Source organism: Rhopalosiphum maidis, chromosome 4 (genome assembly GCF_003676215.2).
Source record: "Rhopalosiphum maidis isolate BTI-1 chromosome 4, ASM367621v3, whole genome shotgun sequence".
NCBI classification, from domain to species: Eukaryota; Metazoa; Arthropoda; class Insecta; order Hemiptera; family Aphididae; genus Rhopalosiphum; species Rhopalosiphum maidis.
The window spans coordinates 37,822,042-37,843,944 of NC_040880.1; the positions used below are offsets into that span (position 1 = coordinate 37,822,042).

Genomic DNA, 21,903 nt, shown 5'->3' on the forward strand with positions numbered 1-21,903 from the left:
GATAAATAGATAAAAATTATTATCTATTGTGCAGCCGGTATTAATATAATATTGACAATCTGTGAAACTACAGTATAGTCAATGTCCATAGTATAGCCCATGGCTTAAATCATATTATACAACACAGATTATATATAATAAACAGAAATCCTTATATTTCATATGTATTTTATTAAGGACGTAAGGTACAACTCCACCATTCATTATCACGGTCATTTTGGGACGCACTGCCCGATTTCTTTCATTGCACCATCCGTTCGACCGACATGATGTACGGCACGGTATCGGTGCTTACGTACGGCCATCTTGTTTGTTATTCCGTTTCCGCACCGAATCCGTGTAACGTGAACAAACGAACGTCCGCCGCCGTCGTTACCGACGCGAAATTGGAACTGCATATCGCGGTGTCCGCGGTATTGAATGGTCTATATTTTGGAGTCATTTAACAACGCTCCATTCCATCCAAAAATCTCTGTATACATTATTCGACGCATGTGCCGTTGTGACTGACGGTCGCAGAAATTGGGCGTACACTGAGCAAGCCAGTCAAGTTCGTTTTGGCCGACAAAAATTCGGAACACAAGCGCACCGCCACGCCGTTCGGCAAACGGAACAAGAACAGAAAGTCAAAAACGAATCCTTTGCCCCGTATTATGAACCACATGGTTGAACGGGACAGTCAGAATGACGTTCCGGAAGGAATGGACATCACGGAAAGTATGTAGCCGTTTTTCCAGTAGCTATTGTTATATTTTGTTTATTTACTTAAACGTAGATCGTTTATCCGTTTTGTTCGCCCCCCGTCACCTCAATGACATAACCTCCTCTACTCATTTCTGCTTATGAAATAGAATAAATAAAACAATTGCCCTTGCAAATTTATAATTCTGTTGAATGATAACTGAGATGACGGCATGATACAGCAATGCCGTTTTGTTGCTATAATTACGTACCTATTCACACAGACAAAAAAAAAATATTTCTTATTTAGTTGACGATAAATTGATAACCAACCTATCAAAAATGATTTACAACACTGATCTAATGATGGTTTAAACTATGCTGTCATCATATTATTTCTGATTTCAGTTGTTTGTTATCAGTATTTTTTTTTGTTTTTATAATATATTAAGTTTTGAACTGTTTCATTTTATACTGTAGTGTGATCACTAATCAGTGATCAGCATTCTATAGAATACTGTTGAGTCATTAAGCCCAATTCTATGCTCCATGTGTATTTGCCAACTTTCCTTTCATATAAATAAAATAAATTATACCTGAATTTAGAAAAGCATTTAGAATGATATTGGATAATTGAAAATATATACAGTTAATTTTTATTAATCGTAGGAATTTTAATCATATGTTCATTTATAATGACTTATTTTTCTGTTATCATTATGATAATTTCATAAGAATAATGAAGAAATAATAAAATTAGTTTTAAATTTTTTTTGTTTATGAATGAAAATATCATAGTGAAAGGCACATCTATACTTATATCATAATTTTAAAACTTGTTGGTTGCAAATTTTAACAATACAGTAAAAACATAACATTAAATTATAATCCAGTTTGTTTTTGTATTAACAATATGGGTAATTTTTTATTTAATATATCTAGATCTTACATATTATGAACTAATTTCCTATAGAATTTGATTTTTTTGTTGATAGAAATTATTAAGATAAAAATAATACCTATATATTTTTTTTAACAAATACTTGATTTTAATTTAATGATTTAATTCTAAGAATATACTTAATTGATGAGACATTACTATTTTTAATAATTTGAAGGATGTTGAGCTTATATTTCTATACTATTATGTATTAAGAGTGATAAGTAATATTAAAAACAATTTTGTACCTAATTTTCAATTTATTTTTTAACTACATGTTATAATATAACAATTAACTAATTTGATAAACAATGTTTCATTTTTTTTTATTTATTTATAGTGCTCACTAATGATGGAACACCTTTTGTGTATGGAAGTGGTCCGGATATACCAAACATTAATGATCTAGTAGAAGAACCCCCTGAAACAATACCCATAACTGATGTAGAGATGGAAGAAGGTAACTAATATATAGTATTAATTATTTATCGATTATTTTGTTAATAATTTCAGTTCATTGTTAACTTGCTTAAAATATTTTCTTACATGACAAAAATTTTTTAAATAACTAAAATTGTAATAGTAATAAAATTTCATCTCTCTAATGACTTTACTCTGTAATCTCGTTCCTCAAGTGGTAGCTAATTTTCATTTGGTTTTGTGAAATCACACCCATTGATTAAATCAATTTTTATCGATTTTGTTATCATCTTATTTTTACAAATAGCTATGCTTAATTAATTACTATACTGTACAAGTCTACTATAAGCTAGGCAGTTGATAGAATTATTAAGTGATGCTTCTGATCATAGCAATCGGCATCTGCTTAGCCAAATCCATTGCCATCAAGTAAGAGGTTAGGTGGTCTAACACCAAAGTTAGTAATTATTTGTTATATAAAAAAAATATTTTTCAAATTGTTGTGTTTCTTTTAATTTTAATGGATTTTTAATCTACCATTATTTTTTTAAATACTATATATTTTTTTTCGTAAATCTTAAGTCAACTGGCATGATAAACTAACTTGCAATGACAACTATTTCATTTTTAGATAATGCACGACCAGAAGCAACTTTTAGATTTGAAATTGAAAATTTCAGTAAATCTAAAGATCAAAGATTATCGCCTCCTTGTTATGTTCGTGATCTTCCATGGAAAATAATGATAATGCATAGAGTAAGCCAAGACAATCGATCTGCTAAACCTGCTCAACCTTCTGTTGGTTTTTTCCTTCAAGTATGTATTTTTTTTAATCATATTATTCACATTCAGTATTATTGATCTTTATTTATTATAATTATAGTTATTACCACAAAAACCATAATCACTTTTATTTTTTAATTAGTGTAATGGTGAATCAGAAAATACTTCCTGGAGCGTTAATGCAAGTGCTGAACTTCGTGTTATATCGCAAAAAGAGGGTATCTCTAATGTTGAACGTAAAATTCAACATCTGTTTTACCCAAAAGAGAATGACTGGGGATTTAGTTTTTTTATGTCTTGGGAAGACATAACAGACGAAGCCAAAGGATTTATTAAAAATGATACAGTGATATTTGAAGTGAGTTTAATTTTATTATTATTTACATTTATAGAATATTTTACTATTTTTACCTTACTACCTATTACTTATTTGAATTAAATTTAGTTGAACTTATAATATATAAAATTAAATAAGTGCTATATAATTTTAAAAAAAATTTCCATTTTAAAATTCACATTGCTACTATGAAGTATAAAGAAGAATTAATTATTAGACTACATTTTCTCAATTATTTAGATTTTGTGTTTTATTTTTAATTTCTTGTTATTTAGAACAGTGGTGCTCAATCTTTTAATCCATGACCCCCAAAATTATTTAATCTGATGATACGACGCCCCTTCCTACCATGTAATTATATTATACTTAATGGTCTATATGTATACAAACATTTTATTCATATAAATTAAATCGTAAATTTTAGCCAATAAATTATTGGGGACCCCTTCTATTAAAATTTTGTTTTTGACCCCTAGGTTGCACACAATAGATTTAGAACATTTTTATGAAAATAATAATTATATACTTATTGTAATATTATATGGCATAGTTTCTTGTTTTTAATTAAGGCGACGTATCATAAAAATAATTAATTAATCACCCATTTAAACTATATACATGTATAGTTTATTAATACCTACAACTTTTTTCAGTATAAAAAATTTATAAATCTTATTTTTTTATTCAATTTAAAAAAAAAGTATACTGATAATAGTAAATTCATCTTAGGTATCTGTAACAGCTGATGCACCACATGGTGTCAGTTGGGATTCCAAAAAACATACTGGATATGTAGGTCTGAAAAACCAAGGTGCCACTTGCTATATGAATTCACTTTTACAAGCATTATATTTCACTAATCAACTACGCAAAGTAAATATTAATAATCTTCAATATTATTATTATTTTATATTTGTCATTTTTGCTGATGTTACACTTGACCACAAATAATCTTGTTTAGGCTGTATACAAAATGCCTACTGAAAGCGATGATAGCAATAAAAGTGTTGCATTAGCATTACAAAGAGTATTCCATGAGCTTCAATTTTATGATAAACCTGTTGGGACTAAAAAATTAACGAAAAGTTTTGGATGGGAAACACTTGATTCATTTATGCAACATGATGTTCAAGAATTTTTAAGAGTCGTATGTATAATATTTTAAATCAAAATTTATTTAATTTTAATTTAATATTTCTTATATACTTATTTAAGTTGCTCGATAAATTGGAAAATAAAATGAAAGGCACGTGTGTGGAGGGAACAATTCCTAAGTTATTTGAAGGCAAAATGATAGTAAGCTATATTTTCAGTTTAATAAACTTTTCTTTTCATTTAAAATATATTAAACAGAAATATTTTTGCTATATTTATTTCAGTCATATATAAATTGTAAAAATGTGGATTATTCTTCAAAACGAACTGAGACGTTTTATGACATTCAACTTAATATAAAAGGGAAAAAAAACAGTAAGTTATCTAAGATTGTTTCACCTTAGACCTTTTTCAAATATGTATGTTGGGTTAATTTGTTTTAATTAATGTTTTAACTTATTAATAAACTTAGTGCATACTATTTAATGTATTTTATATTTTTAAAGTCTATGAGTCCTTCAAAGATTATATACAAGTTGAGATACTGGATGGAGATAACAGATATGATGCTGGAGAGTATGGCTTACAAGATGCTGAAAAGGGAGTTATATTTGCATCATTTCCTCCAGTTTTTTATTTACACCTCATGCGATTCCAATATGATCCAGTTACAGATAGTTCTGTTAAATTCAATGATAGGTAAATATAATCTATATGTTTTTTTTATTCCGAGTGGTGCTATGAATGTATTGTTTTTACAATGTTAGATTTTTTTAGATTCTGTGCGAAGCAATGATTGTATTGCTACTTTTATTATGTGTTTTTTTTTTTATGAGTACACCATACATTGTCATTAAATACTATAATTTTCAAAAATGTGGGGAGATTTTCGATTTAAAATTAGATTTTATTTGTACTTTATAGAGTTCAAATTTAAAAATTCCCATTACTTATTTTTATAATTGGGAAAATAAATAAAAATTAAGAAAAACTAGAGTTTTTATACCAATTCAATTTTTGAAAACATCAATTTTGTTTTTTGATGCAACTTAAAAAAGAATAACTGTAAATAAATTTTCACCAAATATTTATAATATCAGTTTTTATTCATAGTAAAATTATTTAAAATAAACTTGACAATTTAATACAAATCTCCTAATTTATTGTTAATTTCTTGATTCCTAAATATGGATAATTTAATCATGATCCATAATACATTTTTGAAAAAAAAAAATGATAAAATTAGTAAATTATTTTGTAGTTTGAAATTCATAAAAAAATAAATTATTTTTATGTCTAAGATTAAAAAAGCTTAAAACAGGGTTCTTTATTAAATTTTCAATCCTATAAAATTTAAACCAAGAAGCCAAATCAATATTTTGTGAGCATTTTAATGTTTATGACATTCAATAATAACCTATTAAATAATTATAATAATTGCAACATTTTGGAAAAAATTATATCATCTAACATAATACTATAACGTAAAATAAATGGCTAATAACTTAAATCTCTAAACCATGTATCACTTCACACTACGTGTTATTGGATAAATTATTTCTACTCAGAATAATTTTTCATACAAAATGATATCGTATAAATCATTGAATTCAAATTTAACACACCTATAATAGTGACCCACTCCCTCGCCTAATAACCTAATGGAATCCACTTGCCCATATTTTTTATTTCTTAATGTATTGTTATATTATTAATTTAATCATTTTTGTTCTAGATTTGAATTTTATGATAAAATTAATTTGGATCAATATTTAAAAACAAAAGAAGAAACTCCAGCTGATTACATATTGCATGCAGTTCTTGTTCATAGTGGTGATAATCATGGTGGACATTATGTTGTTTTCATTAATCCTAAAGGAGATGGAAAAGTAGATTTACAATAATATATTTAATTTTATTACAAAATAATATGTATTATATTAATTATTTTTTCATCAGTGGTGTAAATTTGATGATGATGTTGTCTCAAGATGTCCTAAAGAAGAAGCAATAGAACATAATTTTGGTGGAAATGATGGAGACGAAAATATGATGCCAATAAAGCAATGTACAAATGCATATATGTTGGTTTATATACGTGATTCTGAACTAAAAAATGTGCTTCAGGAAGTTACAATTAATGACATACCAAAAGAGGTTAGTGAAAGTATTAATTTAAGATTATCTAATGTAAATTAGTTAATGGATCTAATATAATATGCTATATTTAGGGTATTATGTTGATGATTTTGTATGTGTTTAGTTGGTAGAACGATTGCAAGATGAAAAACGTATCGAAACAATTAGAAGAAAAGAGCGAAATGATTTACATATATACACCAATATACAAGTTTTTTTGGAAGATTGTTTTGATAGTTATTTGGGAATAGACTTGTTTGATTTGGAACAGCCCACCTTCCGAACAGTTAAAGTTAAAAAAAATAATAATTTAGAAGAAGTACATCAATTATTGGCAGAAACTTTTGTAAGTTAACTAAAAATATTTTTCAACTAATGTATTATAAAACTTATGAAAATTGTTTTTTCATTCCTATTAGAAATATCAATCAAATCAAATTAGAATTTGGCCTCTTATTGCTAGTAAACATGATTCCTTGAGACCTTTATATCTTGACGGAGAAGCAAATGCTTTAAAAACTATTCATGACTTACATGATAGTTCATCAACTACGTGGAATATTTGGTTAGAATTAGTAGAGCCAGGTGTTAGTTCATTAATACCTTTTGATAAAAATAAAATGTCCCTGATTTTTTTCAAATTGTTTATACCCGAAGAGAGGCTATTAGTTTATTGTGGTTACTATTTTGCAAACTATGAAGCACCAATAGGTAAACAATTTATATACATTAATAATAAAATTATATTATAACAAAATAATTATTATATTATTTATATTAAAGATTCTCTTGTTAATATCATGAACAAAAGAGCTGGTTTTGATGAAGATACAAAACTTGCAATTTATAAAGAAACTAATAAAAATGAAATTGAGAAGATAACTAAACTTGATGATCCCCTTTGTGAAGTATGAATTTAAGGTTTTTATTTTAACAATTATATGTTTTAACAAATACAATTATTATTTTTACATTAAGATAATACAGTCATCAACTTATGGAGAAATATTAATCTATCAAAAAGAAGAACTTATAAAAACTTATCCTTGTGTTATGGATCATTTTAAGTAAGTTGAATTAATAATAACAATAATAATTACATTGAATAACAATTTTTTTATTCATTTAGAAATATTTGTTCCCAAGTGTATATAACATTTTGTGATAAACTTATTCCTAACGATCCTGGATTTACCTTGGGATTACCGATGTGGATGTTGTACCACGATATGTTACAAGCAGTTGCTGAAAGAGTATCTGTTGATCAACGCAAATTACAGATTTATTTCAGTGTTAAGTATGTGTATATCAATAATAATATTCAAATATCTTTCCATATTTCATATATCTTGTTTTAGCAGCGGTCAAAAGGAATGTCCTGGTGAACCAATTAAAAACTCTTATAATGGACCAATTCGAGACCTTATAACAAATAACAGTTATGGAAAACGATATCCTAAGAAATTCTTTTATCAGGAAATGCACATGTCAGTTGATGAGTTAGAAAGCAAGAAGCCAGTTAAGGTAAATTAAAAATTTGTTGAACTAGTTTCTCTTATTATATAAATTTTTAAATTTATCTTGCAGATCATTTGGTGTGGTCCCAAATTGAAAGACGAAAAAGAAATAATTTTATATCTAAATAAAAATGATACCTCGTGTACTCATTTTTATGAAGTATTACATGACAGTGTAGAATTATCACCCGAAGGATCTGGAAAATTCAGGTAATCTTATTGGAAGACAAAATATTATTTTTCTTAATATTTTAAATTAAACACATTATAAATTTTAGAACACTAGAAATTATGTCAGCTAAAATAAGTAAATGGTTCAATCCAGGAATAAAAATGCCAGACATTGCTACAGTTTTCCCAGCAAAATACTATAGGTAAATTATAATAAAATTAATCAATTAAATTTTTGTTTCATTAATTTATTATTATTAATTTTATGTACAGAGTTGAAGAAGTACCAAAAGATGAATTAGAACTTAGTGAAAATGAATTATTAGTTCCTGTTAATCATTTTTCAAAAGAAGTATACTCGACATTTGGTACTCCTTTTCTTATTAAAATTATACATGTAAGTGAAGAGCCAAATATAATTGAAGTACTCATATAATAAATACATTCATGTATTATTTTACTATTTAGGAAGAGACTTTAGCAGATGTAAAAGAGCGAATTGTTAACAAGACTGGTATTCTAGACAAAGAGCTGGAAAAAGTGAGTTAATTTTATTGAATTTTAAAAAATTGTACGCTAATTAAATTTCAAATTTTAGTATAAATTTGCAATTTGCCAAGGAGTCAGAGCAAATTTTATTCCTGATACTCATATTATGAGCTTACAAGATTTTAAAGCACCTCCTACCTGTAAGTTTTTCAAAACATTTTAAGTTATGGGTAGATGGGATATTATAATGATTTAATCTAAAATAAAATAGAACATTTTATGATAAATTTACTTCTGTTATAAACGATAAAATCCTTATTATCTTACAGAATTATAATTATATCTTAAGTAGAAATCTTAGTTTTCAAGAATATACTCAGATGATGATCGTTCAGGTGATAATTTTGATGGGATTTTATTTAATATTTAATTAATTCTTAATGAAAGCACAAAACTTATTTAATGCTATTTATAGTCTACATTTTTTGCCCTAGTTACTTTTTCCCCCACTCGATAATCAATTAATAGGGGAGTATAAACTGACATTTATCTTGTTGAAGTACAAATCATTCTCTTCCTATACAATGTACTCTTGTAATTTTTAGAATGAAAAATGTATTGGTTATTTTATATATTTAGTTATTTTGTGTCTGACGTTAATGAAAAAAACTGCTCCAATCTTTGATTTTTATGGTGGTTTCTTAAAAAACTTGATCTAGTTGGTACTTGAGTACGTTCCTTATTAATTGGAAAGAAGTAACAAAAATTAAATATGAATATTTACACAATACAAGTTCCTGACATCATCTATTTTGTTTTCTAAAAAAATCATAGTTCTAAACTATTTTTATTTTATATATTTTCTCCTTTAATAAACTTTATAAAATAATATTCTTATAACTCATTGTGTTCCTGCGTCAGCTTAAAAGTATAAAAAATACACAATCACATTTTTTTATAGGTTTTTTGTATTCAAATTTTGACATACTTGAATCTATCTTCTTTTTGTCTTTCATTCAGGAACAGCACTGCTATCAAAATTTCCCTCCATCTCTTTCTTATTACTATCTGTAAGTTTGTGTTCTAGTATATCATTGCTAAATCTTTTGGTAACTGTCAATCTATCTTGGTTTTATTTATTATGTTAACTAAAACGTTTTTAAATAACTAGTCACTTGTTCATCAGCATTCCCATACCAGTATCGCATAGGCTTCAACCTAATAAAGTGTATCTAATGTATAATGTTTATGTTTTTATTGTTTTTTCTAATTGAATATATTTATTTACATGAAAAATAATTTTGATCTTTTTATTTTAGTAATTTTGTTGTAATCAAAAAATATTATACATTAAGTCTTACAACTATCTTCAATTATGCTTATTATTAAATTCTATAAAAATGAAAATTACAAAAAATATATATTAGTTTTAAGCTTATCATACCTGATATCATAGAATATCCTATTCATGTTATAACAGTAATGAATGTTTTTTACAATTTGCATAATAAATAACCCCGGAAATATAACCATTGAAAAAATAACCCTATAATTAAAATGATTGTGTTTCTACCTAAGTATAAATGTATAATACAATTTCAATAGTATAATAATTTTAAACCAATAGTCAATTTTTTGATAAATTTTTCATAGGTATACAATACAATAATTTATCATTGAATCCAAATTTAACATTATTTGTGGGGACGTAAAAATTGTATGTATGTTATACACGCAATGACAATAGTATTATTTAGATTAATTTACAAAATCTTAACAAAATCTCATATGAGGTTATTTTTTCATGATTTAATTTTAAAATTTTTTTATAAATTTCAGCTCAAGGACAAGGCCAACGACCATGGTTGGGAATGGAACATCCAAATAAGACTAAACGCACACGATTAAATTATTTAGAAAAAGCTATTAAAATCTATAACTGAAAGTTTATTTATACACATTATGTATCATGAATAATTTTTAAATTAAATACTGTGTGTGATAGTAATGTCAAATTGATATACTGGTGATAAACCTTTTTACCTATGTGTGTTTTTGCGTTTGATTAAAATTGCTATTCTATTTTATGTATAATTCTGCTTGATTTTAAAACAATTTTTAAATGTTTTAAAGGGTACTTACTATATTTTTATTTTTTATTCTACGGATCATAGTACTGTATAAATACTATTATATTCATATTAAACATAAAATATATATATGGTATATTTAAAAACTCAATTTTACTGTAAAGTATTTATAAAAAATTTCACTCAGACATTCAAAAAAAATAATCATTGTTGCTAATTTTATTATACATTATTAATATATGTAAATGTTGAATAACAGTCTTTAACATACTCAGTAAATGTGTTTATAAGTGACAGATTTACATCAAGACTATTAAATTGTCTTATACTCCTATCTTTGCAATTAAGTATTGATTTAATTTCTATGTTATTAATATTTTGGCATTATTTTTAAACTGGATTTTAAAAATAATTCAACTTAACATAATATTTTAAAAAAATGTTTAAAATAGTTGACAATTAAACATATAATTTCAATTTATATAATGCTGCTACCATTATGATGTAAATCCGTTACTGTTAGGTATAACATTTTTTGTTAACTTTCACTAATTAGACCTACTTATTACATCATTATAAAATATAGAATCAGAATGTTTATTTATTTTTTAAAAAGCAATGTAATTGTGTAAATAAATTCAATTATTTGTTTTAATATATTTTTTTTTTGTTCATTTTTTTTAAATTATATTAGTGATATTACTAACAAAATTACATTTAGAATTAAAATGACAAATCATTGTTAGCCAACAGATTTTGTTTTTATTTCTCATTGTTTCCAGTAAAAAGTTCAAATTTTTAATTTATTATTCTAGTTAAATAATCAAAAATAAACAGTAAAAATCTTTATAGATAATATAATAATTATTGCATATATTTTGAAACTCAAAATTCTTTGTGCATTAGCCCAACAATGTGAACTGAATTATACTAGGAATTCACTGTTATTGTATTTTAATGTTATTGAAAATACTTATTATATTTTTTAATAAATCTTTATTAGTAAAGGTTGATAAGTAATGTATAATGTAATATAAAGTATATTGTATATATTTGCATGTGTAATTCAAGGTCCTTTGAAATTTCCGACTGCTGATGGTCTACCTGCATAATAGACATTATTACACATTTCACAATATCCTGGCGAACCTTGAGGGCCAGGATAACCATTTGGACCAATTGGACCTGATGAGAAAATTTAAGTAATTAAATAGTCAAAATTAGTTGTCACGTATAGAAAAAAAAATACTTTTTTGCAATTAATTCATATTGAAAAAAATATTTAGCATCTTAATATTAAATGTAATACATACCGGGTCTTCCTGGTTCACCTCTATCTCCTGGTCTACCTTTTGCTCCACTTGGACCTAAAAATTAATAGTATTAAATTGCAAACAATTTTAGGCTAAATATTTATTAAATATAAACCTGGTTGACCCGGGGGTCCAGGTGGCCCTTCATACGCAACTGCTTCAGTTCCACGATCTCCTTTATCTCCTTTTGGTCCAGCTGGACCTTCTGGACCTAACATTAGAAATTCAGCAGTATTACAATAAAATAATAATTTATAAGTAAATAACTTAACAGAATACATTTTTATTACATTCTATATAATAGGTATAACTTACCAGTTGATCCTTGTATACCAGGGGATCCTGGAAAACCTCTTTCGCCTGGCATTCCTAAACCTGGTGATCCAGGCTCTCCTAAAAATAACAAAAATTAGTTTATTTTGTTAACTTTTTACAAACTTTTCTATTACAAAATTACCTGGGGGACCCTGGATACCCGGTGGACCAGGTTTACCTATAATTGATCGTCCAGGAGGTCCAGGTGGACCAATAAAGGTGTTTGTAAGTTCAGATAATTGTTCTAAGAATGATAATCAAAATATTATTAAAACCTGTACATAAAAATATGATTGGAGTAAAGCATTGCGTAGAGAGTAAATTCTAGAATGAATATTGCTTTAAATATATATAAAGAACTAAGGGAATTTTATATGATAGATCTCTTTTTATGAAATTTAAAAACTAAGAAAACAATTTTTTTTTTTACATGTATTTCTTTAACTTCATTTTGATTTTTAATGTATTGAATATAGATTATATCCAATTATTATTGTAAGCGTATTATTTTTGTACAAATATTTCAATATTTAAGATAGCACTAATATATTTTTAGTACTATCTAAGTGAAAACTCATCAGTAGAGTTTGGATTTGAAAGCAAAAGCCTTTTTTTTAATAATTATAGAAAAATAATTTTTATATAAAAATGTGTGTCATTAAATATTGAAGACAAATGTACTTTTTTTGCTTTTTGCTTTTTTATGTTTAATTTAATAGTTTTATAAATGACATGCCTCGTTGTGTGCATTGTCAATTATAAGTAATAATAAGTAAGTCAATTATTTTTAATGGGTTCTATTATCGGTAATATTCATTGATATCACTAAATAGTTTAACGAGTATTTAGTAAGGCCAGTTAATTTAACGTTTCTAAAAGTACCCATACTACCTATTTATAGATTATAATACGTTCAAAATGTGTTGTACTAGGTTCAAAATTGTTTGTCATTCCGCATTTGTTTTTTAATACAAACTTATTAAAATATACAATATACAAACTATTTAATTTTTAATAAATTTTGTAATTGCTTTTTTTATTAATTATATTGCCTTTAAATCCAAACCTTACTCATCAGTGATTATATCAATTACGACTTAATTCATGATTTAGATTGAAAATTAATAAATTTACCTTTCAGAATTGATTTACATATTTCTTTAATCTCATTTTCATTAAAACTATTTCCCTAATAAAAAAAAAAATAATAAAAATTGTCAGTATGCAATTATATTACATATTATACTTTTGTATAGTGTTGTAAAGTTATTAGTTGATTATGTATTTGAGTATGAGTGTTAAGACAAATATTCAATGCAAATTAATATACAAGTTTTGATTTTTTTTTTTTTTTTAATTTACTTTGAGTATTTAATATCTATTTTATTTACAATAAATATTCATGTTTATTCTCCAATTAATTAAGTTAAATATTTTGATTGTTTGAAATATATATTTTTTTAATTAACTATTCTTTACAACACTACTAAAATGATTAGGAATTATTAATAAATAACATACTGAATAACCTGGCAATCCAGGTTCTCCTCGTTCTCCCTTTTCGCCTGGTATGCCAACTGTTCCCTGTGGAAATATATTTGAACAAAATTATTTAAAAAAAAAAAGGAAACAGCTACTTTGCTGTACAGTAAATGTCAAGTGTATCTCGTCACTATAATGTTTAACTTGAATTCAATGATAAATCATTGCATACAAAAAATAATTCTGAATGAAAACAGTTTTTTTTTTTAGTAAATAATTACTTACTGGTCTTATATATAGGGTTTCTTGTTGAGCTGGAATATAAGTAATAGTTCCAGGAAGTCCAGGTTCTCCTTTATTACCAGGATTTCCAGGTTCTCCCTATAATTATTTTGATATAAGTGAATATTATACTATATACTGTAATTTTGATAAGTCAGTATTTACTTGTTCTCCTTTTTCTCCACGTAAAGCAGGCAATGCTGGTATACCTGGCGTACCAGGTAAACCCGGATATCCTCGTGGACCCTTTAAATAAATTTTATAATTAATATTTATAAATTGATGAATAATAAATTAATAACCTACAAGTTATAATGTAACTATATACAAATTAATAAATATAACTAAAAAATATTTTTATTACTTCCACTCCTGGAATTCCTTGAGGACCTGGAGGACCTTGTGGACCTGTTAGTCCTCGTGGCCCTTCTTGTCCTTGAGGTCCCGGGGGTCCCTGTTTATTTTGATTTACAATTGGTGGATGTCTGTTGGCACATTGATTTTCTCGGTTAGGACAATTACTTCCAGTAGTAGCTGCAGTTGACTGTTGAATTTGTACAGTTTCTTCCCCTATCTTTATGACAGTTTTAAGTTAATTAAGAAATACATAAGTAAAAAATTATTTTCAATTATTACTAGATTCAATTCTGTGCATCCTTCTCGTTGAGGTTTTGTTGGATCACAACTTAATGTTATCCATTGTACATCCACCTAAATTAACTAAATTATAAACTGTAATTAATTATAATTTTTAATGTAACTTACTGGTGCTCCTTGGTAATCGATATTTGTCACTAAAGCTGTATTACCAAATATATCCACTGTACCTCTAGATTCTAACATTTTAACACCAACTTGTTTACAGTCTATGTAAAGAACTACTCTATCGTAAAATACTCCAAAATGTAATTTGTGCCAATTTCTATCAAAAATCTAAAAAGTTCAAAAATGTTGTATTTGATTATCTTGTGGTAAATTAATTATTTTTTTAATTTATAAATATTTTTCTTTAACCAAGATAATAATAAATAGAAGATAAAAAAGTATTTAAATGTGAAAAATAAAACTTTTCATCTCATACAGTATAAAATGAAATTACAATAATAATAATATCTATCTTGAGAAAATATATTTTATAATTAGACTCAAAACAAAGCATATTTAATAGATTATTAGTTGTTATCAAATGAGCTTTGTTTATAATCTAAATACCTATCAACATAAATTAATGTACTAATTTAGATATTATTATTACCCAAAATGCTAGTACCTACGTAAATATATAATAATTAATAACTAATAAGTAGAAAAAATAAAGTTATATACTAATATGTAAATTAATTGTTAAATTATACAATATTAAATCAACTTACATAGCTTGCTTCAAATTTAACAGTTTGTAAGTATCCATCATAATTAACAATCGAGAACTCTACAGTCCCTAAAACTTGATTCAGTGAAATTTGTAAATTAGTATTATTTTGATAATCAACAATCTTAAGTATATGCCATTGTGTTTTAGACACCAATTTTGAACTGTAGGTAGCAATAAAAGAAAATTGCTGTGGTATGCCCAACGGAAATACATTTCTATAAACACAAATAAAACAGGATTAACATTTCTGTATTCTGTGTAGTCAGTCACTTATATAATCTATCAAAATAATAATTAATATTACCTACTCTATGGTTCATAATAGTATCGCATTTAACACATTTTTTTTCAGTTTATAACGAATGACGCCGGGAGAGCAGCTTTCGCATTACTCACTTCCGCGGCGCTTCGTATTAGACGCCTAAAACGCAAATGCATAACCTAACTGCCCGTTTGCCCACTTTTTATATTTCAAAAATTCCACAAATTACATAAACATTGCTAATTTACACAAGCAAATAAGCATCACTACATGTTTTATCTGCCCATAAAATCGGTGGAAATAGATGATATATTATAATTGTTCATGCTGGAGCAGGACTATTTTCTATTAAATAAACAAATGCATCTACATTTTTTGAAGGTAAAAATCTAAGTGAAAAAGATTGTTTTAAATAAATACCTATTTCTGATTTTGAGTTATAAATATATAAGTAATTTACTATCAAAGAATTTTTTTAAACTATTATTGGCCCAAAAGAAATTTAGAGACCATAACTTTGCAATCTAGGAACAAATGTCTTAAGAGCATTGTGCGCACTTTTTTTTAAATAAAAATAAAAATTGTAATGTTTAAATGAAATTTTATAGTTAGATATGTCAATCAATTTTAGGAATAAATGTATTAATAATTGTAATTGTGTGCCACGCATATTTATACATTTTGGTAGTGTACTAACTACTAATATATGTACCTATATTGGGATCGGGCTTATCCAAATTTTATTTTACTATTTGGTTTTTTTTTATCACAAATAAAAATGTTATTATTAATATTTATTATTGAATATTAATATCATGCCCATGTTCCATGTGATGGATAAATCTTCTTGTCTAATAGACAATAGTTATTAACACACTTACACACTACACACTAGTACACTACACTACTATAAAACAAAACGAGCCTACCTAATTATTTATTTTATGCTGAACACGCCTCTGTACCTATATTTGGTTAAAAACACCAAAACTATATATTATAGGGTGCAAATGAAAATGTTCCTTAATAACTCTCTCCCCAAGAATTAGCAGGCCAATCCCCCAACTGAAACTTTGGCAACAGAAGCTACAGGTAGACTTAGAGGGTGACAACTTATCATATACTTTAGCTGAAAAAGTAACAATATTGCAAAATTTTATAAAATTTATTAGGTAGATAGGTACTATAAAACGAAAATGCCTTCATTTGTATTATATTTTCTTTCTATTTAACATCAACTTTTTATCATGCTTATTTAAGTTATTGGGCTTTAGACCGTTTAAATGAATAAATAAATAACGTACCTAAGTAATAAATAGTAATAATACTAAATTAGTAAATTAGCAAACTATAAATAGTTATAGGTAACCGAAAAAACAATTTAATATAACCAATGAAGATATTAGATAATATAAAATAAGGATACTAGACAACCAACTCTTTAGTTATAAGTTGGGCCAATGTAGTCATGTAATTATAATAATAAAAATATTACCTATAATTTATTAGTACCAACTACCACTTTCTAATTTTTATATATAGTAGCCAGTAGGCATAGGCGCGATTTGAGGGAGGCTCGGGTGGCTTAGCACCCCCAATTTTGAAATTAGCACCAGCAAATTGTTTCATGTTAATTTAGATTTTATAATAGTAACAGGTATCCATAACCTCAAGATAACATTATAAAAAAAGATAGAGGGCCTTTAGCACCCTCAGTTTTTCATTGAAATTGCGCCCTTGCCAGTAGGTATCACTATTTTTATAGTAGTCCACTGTAAACTGCGTTTAATATACCTAATATTTATTTCGGGCCGCTTGAATGTTCTACAAATATTATTAATGAATCAATAGCCACGCCATTGAATAATTAAATGTATAAAAAGTTATTCGTCCACTGAACGTTTATCAAACATACAATAGCTTTTAGTCATTACAAACGATCAATCCTGGCATTGATTAGGCATTATAGTTAATTAAACTAAAGGTACGATTTAGGCCTCTTAAATTTTATTCAGTCATTAAACTTATTTTTAATTTGCGCTTTTATCTACCTAATACCTATTCAAATTAAAACGGCTATAGAATAATACAATTTCCATAACTTTTCTTGTGAGTTGTGATAAGCTACAAGCTCAAATTTCAACATAAACCTTGTAGTATCATATTTAAAACTCATACATTTTCATTCAATTTTTTGTGCAACCTAAATAGCTCAATACAAATATTTAATGGTTCGATAAAACCGTTTATTAAATAAATGTAAAGAATGATTTTATGCAATCCGACATAAGCCTATTAACTCGTAAGACTATATAACATATTAACATATAAATCACTCTCTTATGTTATTACAATTATATTACTTAGTAGTTATAGTAAACAGCATAATACAGTATATACTGTCAACTTTCTACAATAATTGATTCCTGTGTTACATACCTTGTGGGCAAAATTAAACGAGCTGTTTTTTCCACCCTATAAGCAGTCTGAAAACGGTTAGATCCTGTCACTTTTATTACGTTTTTTCTATATATTTCTTCTGCCGAATCCAACCCAAATTTTCTAATGAAATCGATTATTTGTAGATCGTCCTCGCCCGGCCGGAAGTCCCCACACGGCACCTGCATCGATGCTTGGTCTTTAACGGGCTTACTGGTGCCGCTCTCATCATAATCTGCACAGCACATTACCGTTTATACGGCGCGTACACCCATAATAAATAATAAATAATATTTAATAGGATAATATCATGTAAATGACGATTGTAACAGATGTTTATTGTATGCACATGTTTATAGTATTATTTGTATAGGTCAATGGCGTTTACATAAAGAAAACATAACTCAATATTTATATATTTATTTTTGAAAAATGATATTCTACATTAAGTGTACCGCATTAACCGTTGGATGAAATAGGTACCTAGTTATCAACACAATAGTTAGGTGTGGCTAAAACTTTTATATAATTGTATATTATTTTATTTATTTATCTTTCAATTAGAATAATCAAGAAAAGACAAAACATTTCTAGCATAGGTTCACGCTAGCCTTAGCTTCATTTTGCTATAATATACTCTACGAATCTAAGCTTATAATATCAACAAATAAAATACAATATTTTCAATGTTTAGTGGTTTCAAATGTTTCAATTATCAATCTGTTGAATTATGTACTATTGTACTTTGCTACTATTTCACTCTTCGCCCTCTTATACAGATTGTTTATTTAAAATAAAAATAAATATCAACAACTACGTTAATTTTAAACTTAGACACTTATACATAAATAGGTAATATAAAATAAAAGTTAAAAATGGCTAGTTTCGGTGACCTACGAGGCATCCTACTTGACGGTAAGGACTAGCAAGAGACTTAAGCAAAGTACCTAGGTATATCTATTAGTTAATAGCAGTAGCATATTTAGGCCGGGACCATAAGATATATATACATATAATAATGTATACTTACATTAAAAAAAAACCCCTGAACATTTTTTTTATTTATTTCAAATTTTATAGGTATTATAATTCGGGGAAAATGGTAATAGTCAATATTCCTAAAATGTTCAGTAATGCAATTTTAAAGTTTCAGAACTCAAAACAATCAAGAGATCAAGTACGAAATAATTCAAAAAAATTTATTGTAGTTATACAATTATTTTAGATACAATAAATAAAAAAATATTAAATTTACATTTTAGATTTTATGAGAGAAAAAAATTTCTCTTGGCTATAATCGTTTTTCCCCGTAACCCTTCAAATATTAGGTTTATTTAAACATTTAAATGCTTTAATACTTCACATAAAATAGATAAAAGTGTAGGTATTTACCTGAATAATCAATAGGACGTTCGGAATATGTTTGAGGTTTATTATCTGTAACCAAAGAAAATTACACTCGTGTATTTTTTAAGTAGTATAACTTATTTTAAAATAAAAATCCATTTTTTATATCCTCAGTGATAACTAATTGGTTATGGATGTCAATATATATATTATACTATTAAGTTATGATATTATATATATATATATATATGTATGTTACATAGCTTTGCAACCGTTTCTCTATAAAGTGATTATAGGGCCTAGTCACGAATAGATATATACGAAGTACATACTTGCTAAAACGTTTCTTCCAGTTGGAAAAGTAATCATTGCAATTAAAACAATTTGTGCCCATCTTAAATAATTTCTAAAAAAAAAAATAATAATAAAAATTAACAAACCTACACAAATATATTTTAAGTTATAATATATATATACAATATAAACCCGACTTTAAAATATGTAATATTTACGAGTTCCGTTAAAGCGTGACATCTTGATAGGTTTATTACTTTCGACAAATATCCAGAGAACGACGTGTTAAATTTAGAAGGATTAGAGAACGTTCGGTCTTGTGCCAAATATATTATATTAGATGAATAATTCCAGTTTAAAAAAACAAACTATTGAATTGAAATATTATATTTTAATTTCGTATTTTCGTCACACCATTTTTTTTAAAATTTTATATTCTCAAACAAATATACAAATGTATATACTTAAAATAAGTATAAGATACTTATATCACCTTACTCTACGACGATATAATATATGATCCTTTTAGGCGTAAATATGGTTATTAATTTGGAGAGCTAGAAATAATTAACATGTATTAACGTAATTTATTAAACTAAAGTACGAATTACAAGGTTAAGGAAATGCTTGGGAGGCTTAAGGAGTTTTTAACTTACCCCCCTCTCAATTTATTCCTATGATGATAATTTATCTATTATCTTGATTCTTGATTCTAATTAATTCATTGGAATTTGTAAATATTCAAAATCAAAATACAATCACAAAATTTATAATACTGTTATAGGTTTATAGTTTGAAGAATTTATAGTACAATCTTCAATCATAAACTAATACGAGTATATAAAATATTAATATTTAAAAATTTTCAGTCATAAAACTTAAAAAATTAAATATTGTAAAACATTATCAACTATCGAGAAACACAAATAATGTTCTTGTCTTAACTCTTAAGTTTGATAATAAGTCATTCTAATATTAAATTTAAATATACAAAATTGGAACTACTGATGCTGAGCATACATTTTGATATATTATACAGTAGTAAGTCAAAGATAGCGCATGTGGATATAATTATCCTTTTATATTTTTTTGGTTCTTATATTTATGTTTCTAGATTGAAGATTAGTTACATATAATAGCTGCAATTTAGACATATATTTTTCCAAATATCCAGGTAATTTTAAAAATTAAAATCATAAACTAAACTATCTAAGTGAAACTATTAAAAACAACTACATTTTTGGCTAATTTTGTTTTATTGAAAAGAAAGTAATGATTTATTGTCGTTTTGGATCCTTCTTTAGCTTTTTACTCATATACTTTCGTGAGAAACTGAAAATATTTTTGTGAATTTAATCTAATAATTGCCAGAGAAAAAATTACTTAGATCAAATCATACTATAAAAGTATGCACTGTAATAATACCTGTTAGCTAATTATAAATGCATATAATACTATAAATTATTTCATTTAAACCACAATATATACAATATACATTATAGAGCTTCATTATTCTTTATTATTACCACTAAACAAGGACAACGTAATTTGATATTTTACATTTCACCTTAGTAGAATTACCTATACTGTAACTAAAAATATTCATATAAATACTAAGAATTATATTTTTCATCCATAATTTATTCAGTATACTAAAGTTTTATTATAATAAAAACATATTTTTTAATTGATACAAAAATCATCATAAGCCAATTCAATATTTTAGAGGATAAGTTTTCATAGCAATTTTTTTTATACTTATTCAATACTTATAAAATGTTACTTAAAATATTGGAGTATTTAAATACAGGACTTACCCCTTTATGTAAATCATCTTATGAAATTAAAATGATAAAAATACTAAATTCTAGTATATTTTATATACATTAATATTAGAAGATAAAAAGATCAGAATAAACACGTCAATGGCTTAACCATAACTGTGAGATAATTTAAGTGAATCAAGACATCATGAGTTTACTTAGTAGAAAACAGTGGGGATAGAATGTTTTTAATTATATTGAATCCTTTTAATATACTTTTTTTTATTATTCATGTATTTTACATGTACATATGCATAGACAGACACACTGTAACATATATTATTTATATTAAGAATTTATTTATAAGTA

At 26.0% G+C, this 21,903-nt stretch overlaps 2 protein-coding genes across 4 annotated transcripts; one reads left to right on the forward strand and one right to left on the reverse strand.

Annotated features, from left to right (window-relative positions):
* The first annotated feature begins 302 nt into the window (after positions 1-302).
* Positions 303-10,659, forward strand: LOC113548661 (ubiquitin carboxyl-terminal hydrolase 7). Of its 3 annotated transcripts, none has more exons than XM_026949660.1 (23): positions 303-717; positions 1,962-2,081; positions 2,673-2,857; positions 2,967-3,182; positions 3,891-4,034; positions 4,123-4,308; positions 4,377-4,457; positions 4,541-4,631; positions 4,763-4,955; positions 5,992-6,145; positions 6,216-6,413; positions 6,523-6,741; positions 6,815-7,106; positions 7,179-7,303; positions 7,374-7,462; positions 7,525-7,692; positions 7,754-7,919; positions 7,983-8,122; positions 8,191-8,286; positions 8,357-8,480; positions 8,552-8,623; positions 8,682-8,772; positions 10,412-10,659. In XM_026949660.1, exons 1-23 carry the CDS (start codon positions 654-656, stop codon positions 10,513-10,515), a joined length of 3,318 nt encoding a protein of 1,105 aa, XP_026805461.1. In that variant the 5' UTR covers positions 303-653; the 3' UTR covers positions 10,516-10,659. The 3 variants fall into 3 exon arrangements, with proteins under 3 accessions (XP_026805461.1, XP_026805459.1, XP_026805460.1); XM_026949658.1 differs by having other exon boundaries at positions 304-717; positions 6,520-6,741; XM_026949659.1 differs by having other exon boundaries at positions 304-717; positions 6,520-6,741; positions 7,757-7,919.
* An 858-nt stretch (positions 10,660-11,517) lies between these two features.
* On the reverse strand, positions 11,518-21,868 carry LOC113560644 (collagen alpha-1(IX) chain-like). The gene is made up of 17 exons (XM_026966648.1): positions 21,589-21,868; positions 19,810-19,883; positions 19,523-19,567; positions 18,131-18,365; positions 15,428-15,644; positions 14,820-14,987; positions 14,691-14,765; positions 14,419-14,628; positions 14,220-14,300; positions 14,058-14,153; positions 13,812-13,874; positions 13,425-13,479; positions 12,433-12,534; positions 12,291-12,368; positions 12,091-12,186; positions 11,976-12,029; positions 11,518-11,847 (listed from the first exon to the last, which is right to left on the reverse strand). Exons 1-17 carry the CDS (start codon positions 21,603-21,605, stop codon positions 11,729-11,731), a joined length of 1,785 nt encoding a protein of 594 aa, XP_026822449.1. The 5' UTR covers positions 21,606-21,868; the 3' UTR covers positions 11,518-11,728.
* Between the last annotated feature and the right edge of the window lie 35 nt (positions 21,869-21,903).

Coding starts and splice junctions, on each gene's coding strand:
- LOC113548661 (XM_026949658.1), top strand. CDS start 654: ATGAACCACATGGTTGAACGGGACAGTCAGAATGACGTTCCGGAAGGA. Junction 2,082..2,672: donor TGATGTAGAGATGGAAGAAG/GTAACTAATATA, acceptor TTTCATTTTTAG/ATAATGCACGACCAGAAGCA. Junction 6,742..6,814: donor AATTATTGGCAGAAACTTTT/GTAAGTTAACTA, acceptor CATTCCTATTAG/AAATATCAATCAAATCAAAT.
- LOC113560644 (XM_026966648.1), bottom strand. Junction 13,875..14,057: donor AAACCCTATATATAAGACCA/GTAAGTAATTAT, acceptor ATATTTCCACAG/GGAACAGTTGGCATACCAGG. Junction 12,535..13,424: donor ATGTAAATCAATTCTGAAAG/GTAAATTTATTA, acceptor TATCATTCTTAG/AACAATTATCTGAACTTACA.